Source organism: Pteronotus mesoamericanus, unplaced genomic scaffold, assembly GCF_021234165.1.
Source record: "Pteronotus mesoamericanus isolate MK-2021 breed Mesoamerican mustached bat unplaced genomic scaffold, CSHL_Meso_final scaffold_408, whole genome shotgun sequence".
NCBI lineage: Eukaryota > Metazoa > Chordata > Mammalia > Chiroptera > Mormoopidae > Pteronotus > Pteronotus mesoamericanus.
In genome coordinates this window covers 190,971-204,072 of record NW_026555315.1, presented here as the reverse complement: position 1 = coordinate 204,072, position 13,102 = coordinate 190,971, and the positions used below count along the sequence as shown (strand labels likewise).

Here is a 13,102-nt window from a genome sequence, read left to right as displayed (position 1 = left end):
CTCGCTGGGACTCCAGGCGGCGTGGAGGCCTCGGGGTCCCGGCAGGGCCATCGTGGTGGGCGTCCGGGGTCGTGTGCTCACCGCTCTGGGGAGGAGGGCTGTGCGTTTTCTGCGTTTTCAGCTCCTCAGAGGGACTCTGAGGAGTCCAAAAGGACGATGAGCCTCAATGTTACGAGACAACACCGGAGGCGGGATGAGGCCTTAATGACGTCGCTGTTCGTTGTCCCAGATAGGCTTTTTATTCTTTATACAATGGTGCACACTTAGCCGCACGCTCCCATCTGTTTGTGCCGTGCGCTTTACAGCTTTGGGTCAGCCGCTCGTCTTTCTGCTCACTTCTCTCACTTGGCAATGGAGCCTGGCCCGCCCTGCTCAGGTGTCAGGACACTGACCGCGTGTGAGCCTGCGGCGCCAGGAGGCAGCGTGAGGACTTGGGGACGGAGGCCACGCGGCCGCTGCCCTGCGGCTTCCTTTCTCCGTCAAGTGTGGGTGGTGCCAGCCCGCTTCCTGGAGCTTCTGGGCAAGTGGAAGCGCAGCGTGGGCTGCCAGTCCGCTGGGCTGCGGCGGCGAGCATGCGAGAGGCTGCTGACGCCCCGCAGTAGAAGAGGCGCCGCCAGGGTCCCGGTTGGCCCTCCTCCGGCCCCGCCCCCCGCCTCCGCCACGCGCCTGCGCTTCCCTCCGGAGCGAGGCTGTCGTGAGCATTCAGTGAGGGGCTCGCAGAGAGCCAAGGGGGCTCTGTCCCCGAGGCTGCCCAGCCTGGGCCTTGTTTTCTCACTAGTACTATATACCTATTTTAAAAACCTAAAGAACTCATGCCAGAAGATAACTTTCCTTTTTTTTTTTTTTTTTTTTTAGCTTTGCGATCGTCAGTTATACAGGTAAGCTTTACCAACCCGAAGTCCCTGTGTTTGTGTCTCACTGAGAAAAGCGCGCTGGCTCCCCTGCTCACACGCCTCAGTACCGAGTGCGGCTCCAGTCCCATTCGCCTGCGGAGTCGGTTCTGTGTCTGTTTCACTGGAACATGTGTCACAGTCGCTGCTTGTAGAGCGAGAGGTCCCCCCGCGTCAGTCTGCCGAGTGTACGGGGGTTCCCGTGGCGCACGGTCGTGCTGGCTGACGCATGGAGTCCGACGGGTTCGGGGCCCGCAGGGGCTCCTGCGGCGGCGGCCCCCGCAAGGCCGGCGCCCCAACACTCGCTCCCTTTGGCCGTGCTGCCCGCCGTCCGCCCTTCGGCGCTGGACCGCTGTCTTTTCCCAGTGTCCCACGGATGGGCTCCTTCTGAGGAGTCTGGGTCGGTCTCCCTTGGAGCATGACGTCTGAGACGTGTGGCTGCGTGTACGTGGGAGTCCCCTGGGGCCTGTGTGTTCATCTGGTCTCTGGGGAGCGGATGTTTGGCTTGTGCCAGCTTCGGGCTGCTTGGGGGAGGGCTGCTGTGAACCTTGACACAGGCCTTGGCGTGGGCAAGTGTTCTCATTTTGGGGCGAGTCCCAGGAGTGACATTGCTGGGTCACGCGGCCCCTATCTGCTTTGAAGACTCTGAGACGCAGCGATGCTGCCCGCCTCTCGCGCCTGGACGGGAGCCGGCCCTGCTGGCGTGCGTTCCCTGGGGCCAGCGGCCTTCACCTCTCCTGTCCTTTTCCGCGCTGTGACTGTTCTGGTGTCTGGCTGTTCCCAGACCTCACCATCTGCCTTTGGACCGCGACGTCAGCGTCCTCACTGAGTCTGCATGCCGAGCTCTTCGTAGACAGAGCGTTTGCCAGAATTTTCTTTCTGTCCGTGGTTGGCCTTTCATTTTTCCTAGTGGCTTTTTAACGTAACAGGAGGGCCGTGAACATCGGCCTCTCCCTGCCTCCAGCTCTCCTGGGAGCCGGGGCCTGGTGGGGGGCGGCTCGGAGCAGGGTGCTTCTCAGCTGCTGTCACCTTGGAAACATCCACGTGGAGTTTTTGTGAGTTTATTTGAGCCAGACTGGCAGTTGCGGGGAGGCAAAAAATCAACAGCCTGGAAAAGCGCTCTGGGGAATGGCAGTTTTACAGCTTATTTCACGCGTTAGAATCAAGGAGGCGACCGAAGGAGGGTCGTAGGAAGTCCCTCGGTGGTAGATTAAGGGGGCAGCAGAAGCAGAGCGGGGAAACCTCTGGGATTGGATAGAGAGTGAGCCGGGGAGACGCGCGCTCTTAGGCGGAGTGCGAGGTGGCTGACGCCGCTGGCAGCGTGGCGGCGGAGCTGGGTTGGGGGCGGCGGGGTGACGGGCGGGCCGGGCGCGCCCCTGTTCTGGCCGCGCCCCGAGGGCTCTGGAGGCGGACGTTGCCGAGCTGTGTTACCTTCGACGCACAAAACAGCAGTCCGATTTCAGAGATACGTTATCTTAGATGCACACAGACCACAGCCAGGCTCACTGGAGGCAAAGGCTGACCTTTGTCAAGGCAGCTCCAGGCCGGGGACGTGACCACCCGCCAGGACCCGCTGTCTGTCAGGAATGTCTGCGCACTGAACGCCCTCCGTGACCCTGTTCGGTCTGAGTTGGTGAGGCCTCCCCTGCGCTTGCCGGGTTTACATGTTGACCCTTTTCTGTCCGCGCTGGGAGCCTCCCTTGGGAGCTGGTACGGTGCTGGGCAGGTCCGGGGCGGGCCCAGTCGCCGCTGCTACCAGACGTGGATCCTCCCAGAGTCCACGCCTGTCTCTGAATCCCTTTTCCGGACGGGTCTGCGCCTGGTGAGGTTGCAGCCTCAGCCCTCGTTCCGCGCACGGCCAGGCCTGCCCCCGCAGTCCGCCTGCGCGGGGCTGTGCGCGGGGCTTGTCGGCACCCTGCTGGCACCCCCGGCGCCGTTGGGCCTGGGACGCTTGTGCTCTCTGGTTTCCCTGGTTTGGTGGCCAGATGGGCCCACGGCCACAGGTTCTTTTGTGGTGGTGTCCAGTAGCTGCCCTTGAGTGGGGTGGGGGTGGGGCGTGTGTGTCCTGCGGTGCACACATCTCCTGAGTGACACAGGGTGGTCGTTTCCTTCCTGTGTGTGTGTGAGTGGGCTTCTCGCCGGAAGCAGCTGGTGAAGCCGGGTGGAGCCCTGGCAGGACCTCTGTGGCCAGGAGGAGGGCGGGGCTCTGCCTTCTGGTGCGGAGGGGCCTGGGGGCGGACACTGCCAGCCTTTCCCCCACCCCACAAAGAAAGGAGCCGTGCCCCACCCTTGGTAAAAGCCATGTTTGTTGCCGGTGAAAGGGCTTGAACTCTCCGGCCCAATGAGACGTGCAGATGCCCCCAGGGCGGGGTGCGCGGCTCTCCTGGGAAGCAGAGGCGTCTGAGGACACCCGTCGGACCCCCACAAATTCTAAATGCACGCTGGCCCTTTGTAAATTTTCTTTCTTAGTGATGAGTCTCAAGAATAAATACAAAATAACGCCCTTCAGTGAGGTCAGTGGAGAAGGGTGTGTGACCACCCCCAGGGGAGACCCTGCCGGGACCACAGCACAGGGTGACGCCACGCCTGCCTGCGGGGCCTGGCGGAAGCTCTTGCCGAGCCTCCCTCTCGTCCGTGACCAACATCAGGACCCTTTGCTTGATCTCTTTGAGGGTGTGTCTCTCTCTACGGGACTGTCACTGGTTTTTCTTTGTGGAAAGCCTGTTGCTGGCCGGCGTTTCATCTCTAGACCCTGAGAGAGTGCGGTGCCGAGGAGCAGGGCCCCGCCCTGGGTGGCCACGGGCCATCGCTCCCCTCGCCCGGGGCACGGCGCCGCCCCTGGAGGGAACCCGGGCTCCCTCGGGCGGGTCCCCCTGTGGCCTCCTTCACGGAGTTGGGAGCGGCTCTAGCTCCTGTGCTGTGGTCACTGTTGTTCAGTCCCCTCCCTTCTTGTTTTTCATGGCGCCCTCTTGGACGGAGTTCTGGGCAGTTGTCTTCAATGACGTTGCTCATCCTGGGCCTTCTGGGTCTCCCCCTCACGACCGGCCCTGGTGTGCCCGTGACCTGGCTGCCGCGGCCCGACCCATGTTGCCCCACAGAGGCGGCGTGCCAGCACGGCTCCCAACAGGGACGCTGAGCGTGACTCCTGGGTTCAGGGACGACCGCCACGGGGTCGAGCGTGCCAGGGACAGGCGCATCCCCCACAGCCAGAGAGAGAACGGGGGAGTGGGTTGGCTTCGAGATGCGAGCAAGCCCGCCTTGCAGCCCCGCCCTCCTTGCCTGGGTCGGTGGCCTTCTGAGGCCAGAGCCCCTCCTCCTTTCTAGGCTCCTTACCTGGGGCTTGTGTTGAGGGAACCGCGTCCCCCTCCCGCTCTGCCCCGCGCAGAGCAGCGCCGTGGGGGCCTTGCGGCTCCTTTCCTCCCTGGGCGTTGTCACCCCGCTGCCTGGACGCTGCTCTCCCCGCTCCGGCTCCCCCGCTGTGCCCCACACAGCCTGCGCAAACCGGCTCCTCTCATTTTTATGTGATTCCGTTAGTCTTGGAGAATCACTTTGTAGCAAGATTTGCTTAAACCTCTTCCTTTCGTTACTTTGGTTTTTCTCCCACTTCTGTTGCGTTCAGTGCGGTTCTTCTTTTCAGGTGTGTGTGTGTTTTCTGAAGTTGCCTTTGTCTCCTTTAGACCTTCAGTGCCTCCTGCCTGTGCCTGTGAGTCCCGTCCTCTGGGGCGTGTGGAGAATCTGAAGCCGCTTTGCTGGCCGCACGTGCTCCCTGATTGGGGCGTTTCTTGCAGTTTCCTGGTGGTTCTCAGTTAGATGCCAAGCTTTGTGGGGCTTCCATCCCTGGAACTGGGTTTTGTTCTATTTCTCTGGACAGTGCTGGCTGCTGCTTCCTGGCGGTCACTGTGTTGCTCGGGATCAGTTGACCCTTTAGAGGCCTGTGGCCGGTGCAGGACAAGCTCGCCGCCTGCCAGCCGACCCCGCCGCGGGCACTGCTGGCGCTCTCGGTGGCCAGGCCCTGCCGCTCTGGCTGATGGGGGCTCTTCCCAGCCCGTGCAGTTCCGGGAGGTGCCCGCCACCGCCTTCTGGGGGTTTCTTACCTCTTTCTCTTGTGTGTGCAGCTCACGATCAGCCCCGGCTCGAGGAGACCCCCGCAGAGCCCCAGAGCTCTGCCTGTGCGGCTCCCTCGCCGCTGCCCCGGCCTCCCCGCGTGTCCACCCAGCCTCCTCGGCTCAGCAGGACAGCGGCCCCTGGCCGCCACGCCCAGCTCCTGGAGCACCCTGGGCAGGCCTTCAGTTTCCAGTGTCGCGGAACCTTCGTTCCATCTAGTTTTCTAATTGTTTCAGGCGTGAGGCAAATCTGGATCCTGGTACTCTATCTGGGCCGGAAGCCAAAGTCTCAGAAATTAATTTCCTGTCTTCTCACTGAGTGTTTCTTGTATTCACTTCACCAATTTCCTGTTGTCAGCGTCAGATATTAACCAGGTGCAGCTGTGAGAGCGGGCAGAGCGGCGGCTCCCTCCCGGGGCCTCCGGTTCCTTCCGTCCTTCCGAGGAAGAGTCAGACTGTGTTTGAAATTCATTCTGTGTGACCGTTCGATGTCATTTACACCAGAAAGGGCTGCGGTGTCCGGGGAAACTGAACATCAGAGTGACGCTTACTAAGATCTGGGGGTGGTTGCAGGACGTTTTTTTCATTTCTTCCTCTAAAAAGGTAGTTTTTTACAACTAAAACTAATAGAAAATAATATTGAACATCCACGGTAATTGAAAAAAATTAATTTTCTTTTTTTCTATTTATTCTGTCCAGGACAGGTCCTGCTAAACAATACGAGGATGAGATTTACAGGAAATCCTGTTCAATAAATAAGGCTTTTTATTTAAAAAAAAAAATTAATGGAACAGCCCCGGCTGGTGGGGCTCCGTGGACGGAGCGCCGGGCCCACGCCCCGTGAGGGCACCTGTGTGGGCTGCTGGCCGGGTCCCCAGCAGGGGGCGTGCGAGAGGCAACCCCACCAGGATGTTCTTCTTCCTCTTTCTCCCTCTGTTACCCTCTCTCTAAAATAAATAAATAAAATCTCCTAAGGAGATTAAATGAAGTCTATAAACACTGAGCGGTGCTGGCATACATTAAAAACTTTACGAGTGCCCTCCCTCAGAAGTAGTTCCTACTTTCAATAGCACATGCTACTAATTAACAGCTTAATTTTTAGAGTCTGAAGTTACTTGGGGAGGATCTTTTAGGTTGTCTTATGTACTAAGCGATTTTAACTCTGAATGTTTTTATTAAATTTCAGGGGTCTGGGAGGAGAACTCATGCGACAGGCAGGTAGGTCCGAGCAGCTGAAGGCTGTGGCTGGGGGGCGGGGCCTGACCTTGTGCCCCCGTCGGGGAGGGGCGTCCACGTGGCTCCTCTCGGCGCCGCGGAGCTGGCGAGCTGTGCCTTCGCGCCCACAGGCCGCCTGCGCTTCTCCGTCCACCTGACCGTAGGGCCTGGGCCTGCGCCCTGCCTTCTCTGGAGCCGCGGGCTTTCAGCTCCTGTGGGCTTTGCCGGGTGTGAGCGGCCGCCGGGTTGGCAGCGGCTGGGACAGGAGGGTGGGCAAGGTGCCCGTGTCCGGAGGGGTCGGACGCTGCTGTCTTAGCCTCTTCAGTGACTTCAGTCACGTAACTGGAGAGCACAGACTAATTTTTCAGGTCCTGTTTAAATGTTTGCAAGGAACTCACGATGCCAACATGCAAGTATCTAGGTTTCCTGATGCATGTTCAGTGAAACCTAGGAAACCCAGGCCTCGCCTGCTTGCTCGGTGCCCTGTTCCCGGTGCCAGGCCCAGGCCCAGGCCCAGGCGAGCCGCGCGCCCGGGGAGGAGGGCGCCCGGGGAGGAGGGCGGGCGAGAGGGGGGCTCGTGGGTCCTGATGCGACAGACGTGCCCCAGACGCCAGTACAGGGAGGGCTGAGCGCAGAACCCACCCACTTGGCCAGGCCAGGGGGGGCCAGCATGTGGGGGGGCCGTGGGGGGGCCCTCCTCGCCCCCGCCCCCGCCCCGCCCCGCCCGCCCGCCCAGCTGGGTGGTTGAGACCAGCCGGAGCCTCTGCGGGCTCTGTGCAGCGTCGCCTCCCAGGCCCTTCAGCGCGTGGCTTCCGCGACCGCCCCGGCCCGACCCGGGTCAGTCCTCCCCGAGCGGGTCTGCGGGCGGGAGGCGGCTCCAGGCCAGGCTCTTACCTGCAGCTGCACCGCCCCCTCGGCTCTAATCTTCATGCCCAGTCTGTCCCCTGGGCAGTCCCCCGATCAGTCCCCAGCCCCAGCCGGCAGCAGTGACATCAGGCGGGTCTGGCGTGTCGTTCCTGTCCGAGGAGAGGCGTTGTGACAAGCGGTTCTCTGGGGAGGGGCCGTCCCGGCGGGGGGAGGGTGTCAGGGGCTCCCGGGCAGCCACCAGGCCGACACGCTGGGCTCTGGGCGGCCATGGCAGTTCCTCAGGCCCGTGGTCTGCGGGCAGGAGCAGTGAAGGCACATGGAGGGCGTGTGGGCAGCACCTCCTGGGCTGTGGCTGGTCGTGGCGAGGTCTTAAACCGCACCGGCCAATGGCCGTGTGGGTGCTGTCCGCCAGGATTGCCCTGCGTCCCTGAGCGCACCCCTGGCCTGGAAGTGGGAAGAAGTCACAGCTCCTAGACCAGTTTGGAAAACACCGTGATCAGCAGGGCAGCCCGGTTCCCTTTGCTCGTCCCCTTCACTGCTTGGCGCTGGCAGGAGAGGCCCTGCCACGCTCGTGTCTCCTGCGCTGGTGCATCTGGGGCAGCGTGCACGCACCCGCACCTCTGGAATGTAGGGGGTCGTGGAATTAACAGCGAGAGGTGATAAAAATAGCCACGGAAAATCAGGGTGAATCCCAGCACGGCCCACCCGCCAGCGCAGGAGGAAAATGAAGCCACTTGCTGTGGAGACACCTCAGGGGAGCAGTGGAAGGAAGAGTTGACGAGGTGGAGACACCAGGCTGGGAAGCTGGGGTGACCGAGGTGAAGCCTGTCATTTGTTGATTCAGTCAATACATGTTGAGGACCCACTGTGCGCGGGCTGCAAAACAGACCCAGACCTGAGACCGGCCGTGGGGAAGCTTGTAAACGCAGAGCTGAGCCACTCTGGAGGGCGACGGAAGGAGCTCCACCAGGAGGTGGCAGGAGTCCGTGCTGAGTGTCATGCCCCAGATTCTCAACCCCTGATGGCTGGCGGGGTAACCCCGCATCTCCCCAGCAGTTCCTTATGCAAGCTGCACGGTTCCCTAAGCCACCTTCCGAGTAAGCAGGACTGGCCGGCCTGAGGACGTGCGGGTGGCTTCTCACCGATGCCCGGCCGGCCTGACACCGGCATGGGGCCTGCCGTGCCCCCGTGTGCTGCCGGTGACAGCGTCGCATGCAGGCTTCTGCCGAGGTCCACTTGGTCCTCATGGGGGACAGCAGGCACATTCTGGGTGGCTGTGGCTGAGTCACAGACTGAGCTGACCTCTGGCCTTGGCCACAGCGCCCGCCACCTACTGGACCTACCCAGCCCGTGGGGGCTCCTCTGCTGAGAGGCACGTCTCCTCAGTGTCCACTTGGTGTTCCTGTGGGCTCGACACCGGGGCTGGAAGCAGACACGCACTCCTGGCAGCTGCTGCTCACGGCCATGCCGGCATGTTGCTTTGGACGTGGACGAGCGCGCTGCCCTTCAGCTGCACAGCTGTTCAGACGACTGAGTTGCTGCCACAGCACCGTCCACAGAGCGTTCGTGGGTGTAGGGCCCGGCTCGGTCTGGGGTGGGGAGCTGAGCTTTCCCAGCGGGTCCCTCTCTGACCCGCAGCGGCAGCTGGAGGTGCACTGGCGGCAGAGAAGGGGCCGGGGCGGTCCCACGACCTTGCCTTGATCCCTAGCACCCGGCAGTCTGTCTGCACCTTGTGTCAGAGCGGTGAGTGTGCCCAGAAGCCGCTGCCACCCTGAGAAGGGGGGTAGGAGACCGTGGCCCCAGCCAGCAGACGTTTCCGGGCCGCGGACGGCGTCTCGGGGGCCCTTCCCAGGTCATCGCTCTTCCTCACAGATCTGTGTCTCTGAAACTGGGGTGGTGTGGGACGGTCCACTTTACTTAAGGAAGAAAGCGGAGCTGTCCACGCCTCGCAGGTCAGGCCCTTCCGCCCCTCCCGGCTGCGGCGACCGCAGTGATGCTCACGGGCTGCTGTCATTTGGGACGTTGTCCGTCACCCGTCGCAGCCGCCAGGCACCCCGGACAAGCAGCTTCTGTGGGCGGGAAGTGGCTGGCGTTGCTGCGGTTGCTGTCGAGGTGCCAGCTGGACAGCGCGTGAGGCTCTAGGAAGGCGGTGTCGGCCGTGTGGGTGGACAGACAGGAGCAGGCGTTGCCGTCTCTCCCGTCAGCTGCTTCCCGGTGACAGTATTGGGAGACACCCGCTGTTTCTGCACATCCACAGTTACCTGCTGCCCTGCTGTCTGGGCCCAAGTAATTGTGAGAAGAACTGTGCTTGGTCCAAAGACGAAAGGAACAGCGACCGCCCTGCTGCTTGGCCGTCCCCCCTCCCCCCGGTTCTCTGAGGGGTCCGCCCTGGAGGACAGCTCTGGGCCGGGGCCTGCGGGGGGCGGGGGGGCCGCTTTCCACGTGACGCTGCCCCAGGTGCCCGTGTCCCCCTCCCCCCGCTCTCTGCTGCAGGAGGCCGCCTGGAAGGGGTGCGCCTGTCGGGGGAAGGTGGGCATTGTTGCTCTTGGGCCCTCCAGTCTCCAGCCTGTCTGGTCAGTGGGAGCTCCTGGCCCGGCACGAGGAGGAGAGGAAACTGACGTCTAGGCCTGACCGGGCTCCGCCTGCCTGCAGTGCCCCAAGGTCACGGCCACGGCAGGTGCCCCTTGATTCGCCCTCTGCAGGCCACTCCAAGGCCGTGGGCCCTGTGATGTACAGTCATCCTTGTTTCTTTTTTCTTTCATAGTTATTTTCCTGCAAGTTTACTGCACTATCAATAGCTCAAAAAGTGAACTCGTTCACTCCGCTGTGTGTCAGTAGTCCCAGCCCTACGTCCCCAATCCCCCAGTTTTCCAGAATCCCTTTGAAGACTCTCCTCTGCCTTTTTGTGCTACCTGCTGCCCATCAGGAGAGGGACCGAACTGTCGCATAGCAGAGTAGAATGTCAGCCACCTACTAAGCGCCTGTGAGAACTCCAGCGGCGGGTCACGCCGCGGCCCGAGAAAAGCGGGGCGGCGGCCTCAGCAACGTGTGCGCGCGAGTCGGGCCTGCCTGCCGCCTGTGCCTCCGGCCCTGGGCCCCTCGGGTCCGCGCAGAGCCGCGTCTGGTCGCAGCAGCGAGGGGTGTGGGGGGCAGCGCCCTGTGCCCACGCAGGGCCCGGGGGCTCGCTGTCGCTCCCCGGACCCAGGAGCAGTTGTGACAGAACGGGGTGGGAGAAAGCCCGAAAATGGGGGCGTGCGCAGGGGAGCGGCGTTTCCCCTCCCTCCTGTGGGAGGGCCCGATGGGCGGCGGGCGGGGGGGGGGGCGGGGGGGGGGCTCACACGCAGGTGCTACCACAGGGCCCTGGCAGTTTTGTTCATCTTACGTTTTCCCACAGTGTTAGGATTTTTTCAGCAAAAATGTATTATTTACAGTTGAGAAAAACCATTGATGCTATTTTCATTTTAGTGTGACAGGGCAGATGCAGAGGCCACCCCCTTTCTGTCTTGCGCACCAACATGAGGGGCTCCGTGTCAGTTTGGGGGCACTTGGTGTGCTGGGGGGAGCCAGGACCTGCCTGAGGCCGGCAGGCAGAGGGCAGGTCGAGTGGTCACCGCCTGGTGGTGTGGGTGGCTGCTCCATCCCACCCTGAGGCGCAGGACGCAGGGACAGCAGCGTGGGTGCTGTGGCGGCCACTTTCGGAGAAATGACGTTGCCCTTACCCTCTTTCTTCCTAGTGTGTGTCTTAATAGAAAAGCTGTCCCTTTCCAAGATGCCCTTCAGAGGCGATGCTGTGATTGGTAAGTGCTTTTCTCCACTGACGTAGCATTTTCTTCCAGAACTGCTCCACACTGAGGAGTAAAACTGAATCTGTCCGGGTGGATGGCGGTGTTCCCTGACATCGGGGTGCCTGGTTCGTAAATGGCTGTTGCCAATGACAGGCGCCTGCCACCCACCCCCTGGCGCTCGTAGGCCCAGGGCGGTGGCACGTGGGAGAACCTGCTCCCGTGCGTGGCGGCCCGTGTAGCCTGTCCTGTTCGTGGGGTGCGCACACGAGCCGCAGCCAGCGCGGACGGACTGCGTCCGCACCGTCTGTCTCTCTGCTCTGCAGCCTCAGGAAACTGCGTGGATTCGGCTTCGCTGCCAAGTGTGGGGTCTCCCTGCTTGGGTTTTTATTGGTGGGGGTTTTGGGGGGGCTTTTGCGGGAGCAGCACAGGAAAAGACCACCTGAAGCTTGCAGGTGTAACTAAAGAACAAAAACTTTCCCAGGTGTTTTAACATGTCAGCAGCCAAATGGGCTTTACCCCTTGAACCGGAAGGCCTTGGAGTTTCACAGCCTGGAGAAGGGTCACTTGAAGTTTTCTCCAGACTCAGCTCAGTGTTTACCTCCTGCTTTGATTTAAGAGGCAGAAGATCTGTTTGTTGTTGACTTTAATGTCCTCTAAACAGTTTCACCGGTAATTGGGTAAAGGATTCTGTTTCTTTGACAGATGGTTGGCAGTGGCTGATAAACGACACTTTGAGGCATCTCCACCATATTTCAAGTCATTCTAGACAACAAATCAAGGTGTGGTAGGCAAGATTTTTCCCATTACTCCACTGTATTGAAAGTGACATTTTTTTTTAGTGTTTGTTTCTAAAGATTGCGTTATGGGTCACACTGATGTGACCAGTGCCGTAACTGCGCTGGGACTTCTGGATGGTGTCCTCTATGTGAATTTATGGCAAGGAAAACTCACTCAGCGATGGGTGTCCAGAATATGCAAGTTTTAAAACTGCTATTTCTGGCTCTGTTCTCACCTAAGGGTTCTTTCCTCACATCCTGGATTCTGTGTCCCTTTGCCTCCGGGTTGGAAGCTGCGAGTGGTGCTCACAGGCAGACGACCGAGCTGCCGCCAGAGGCCCACTGCGCACGTCACGTGGGTCGTTTCTGGAAAGCATGGGCTGTGTCCCTGGGGCACACGGGGACAGGCGGCCGTGGAGGCAGCGGAGCTGGGGCGTGGGCCGTGACTCGGCTCTGACGTCGAGGGTGGAGAGACGAGAGTGGGGGCTCCGCCTCCTACAGGCGACTCGGCACGTCCGCCGCGTCCGCAGGGCTTCTCCAACGGCCCTTTGTAAAGTGACTTTGTCCCGTAGAATCTGAGTGCGGTTTTCTCGGTTGCGTTTGAGAGCCTTAGGGCCATCGCTGTGCATTTGCAGCGCACACCCGTGTTCGATTCCGACCAGCTCTGGTCGCGGTGCCATCGGCGGCAGGCATGGGCGCGTGTGGTGCCCACGCCCCCGCCCAGCCCCCGAGCCTCTCCGGCCGCTCCCAGCGTGGGGAGCGGCCACAGCCTGTGGACGCGGCTTTGCTCTCGCCGTCCGCGGTCCTGGCAGGCCTCTCCGAGTCCGTCACCTCCCGTCCTCCGTCCTGCTCACGGGCTTCGGTGCTGGGGGGCCCCCGCCCTGTTCCCCGGGCCGCTGGACCCCCGACACTCCCACCCGGCCCGCCCAGGGTCCCTGCCTGCGTCCTGTCGGGGTGTATGACGCGTCCCTTTCCCTTCATGACCTGCTCTGGGAAAGAAAAATGCCGTTTTATTACCTGTTTACATTGTAACACATGGAATTTGCGTCTCATGGAAGAAATGAAGTTTTCTATTCAGTTTATTATTTGGAAAGAATAGTAAGTTATAACTACCTGACAGGTGACAACAAGCAGATGTGCTGGAAGGAATGATGCAATTCAGTTTGTTTTTTCCTAAACTTCACCGCCGGCCCGACTGCAGAACAGCCGGCCCGCCCCTGGGGCGCCCGGGGGGCTGCGAGGCCGCTCACGTCCCGTGTTGTTTCAGGAAGCGGCTGTGTCGGCCCTGGCTGCTCTCTGCCGCGAATACTACACGGAGGAGGCCGGGGAGGCAGAGCACGCCGGCTACGGTGAGTGGGCCGCCGGCTGGCCCTCACAGCCTCTGGGGGTGTCGGGGCACGGGCGGCGAGGGGTGAGGGGCTCGGCTGCGGGGACCGGTTCCCCCGGGGCTGGCCCTGCGCTCCGAT

General features: G+C 61.5%; 1 protein-coding gene across 1 annotated transcript in view; it reads left to right on the top strand.

The window, feature by feature from the left end:
- Positions 1–13,102, top strand: part of TBCD (tubulin folding cofactor D) — a 120,777-nt gene that overhangs the window by 89,789 nt on the left and 17,886 nt on the right. Inside the window, exons 22-26 of the mRNA XM_054593195.1 lie at positions 856–878; positions 6,180–6,211; positions 10,810–10,872; positions 11,563–11,639; positions 12,904–12,985. Of these exons, the coding sequence (XP_054449170.1) occupies positions 856–878; positions 6,180–6,211; positions 10,810–10,872; positions 11,563–11,639; positions 12,904–12,985 (277 nt within the window). The remainder of the gene's footprint in view (positions 1–855; positions 879–6,179; positions 6,212–10,809; positions 10,873–11,562; positions 11,640–12,903; positions 12,986–13,102) is intronic.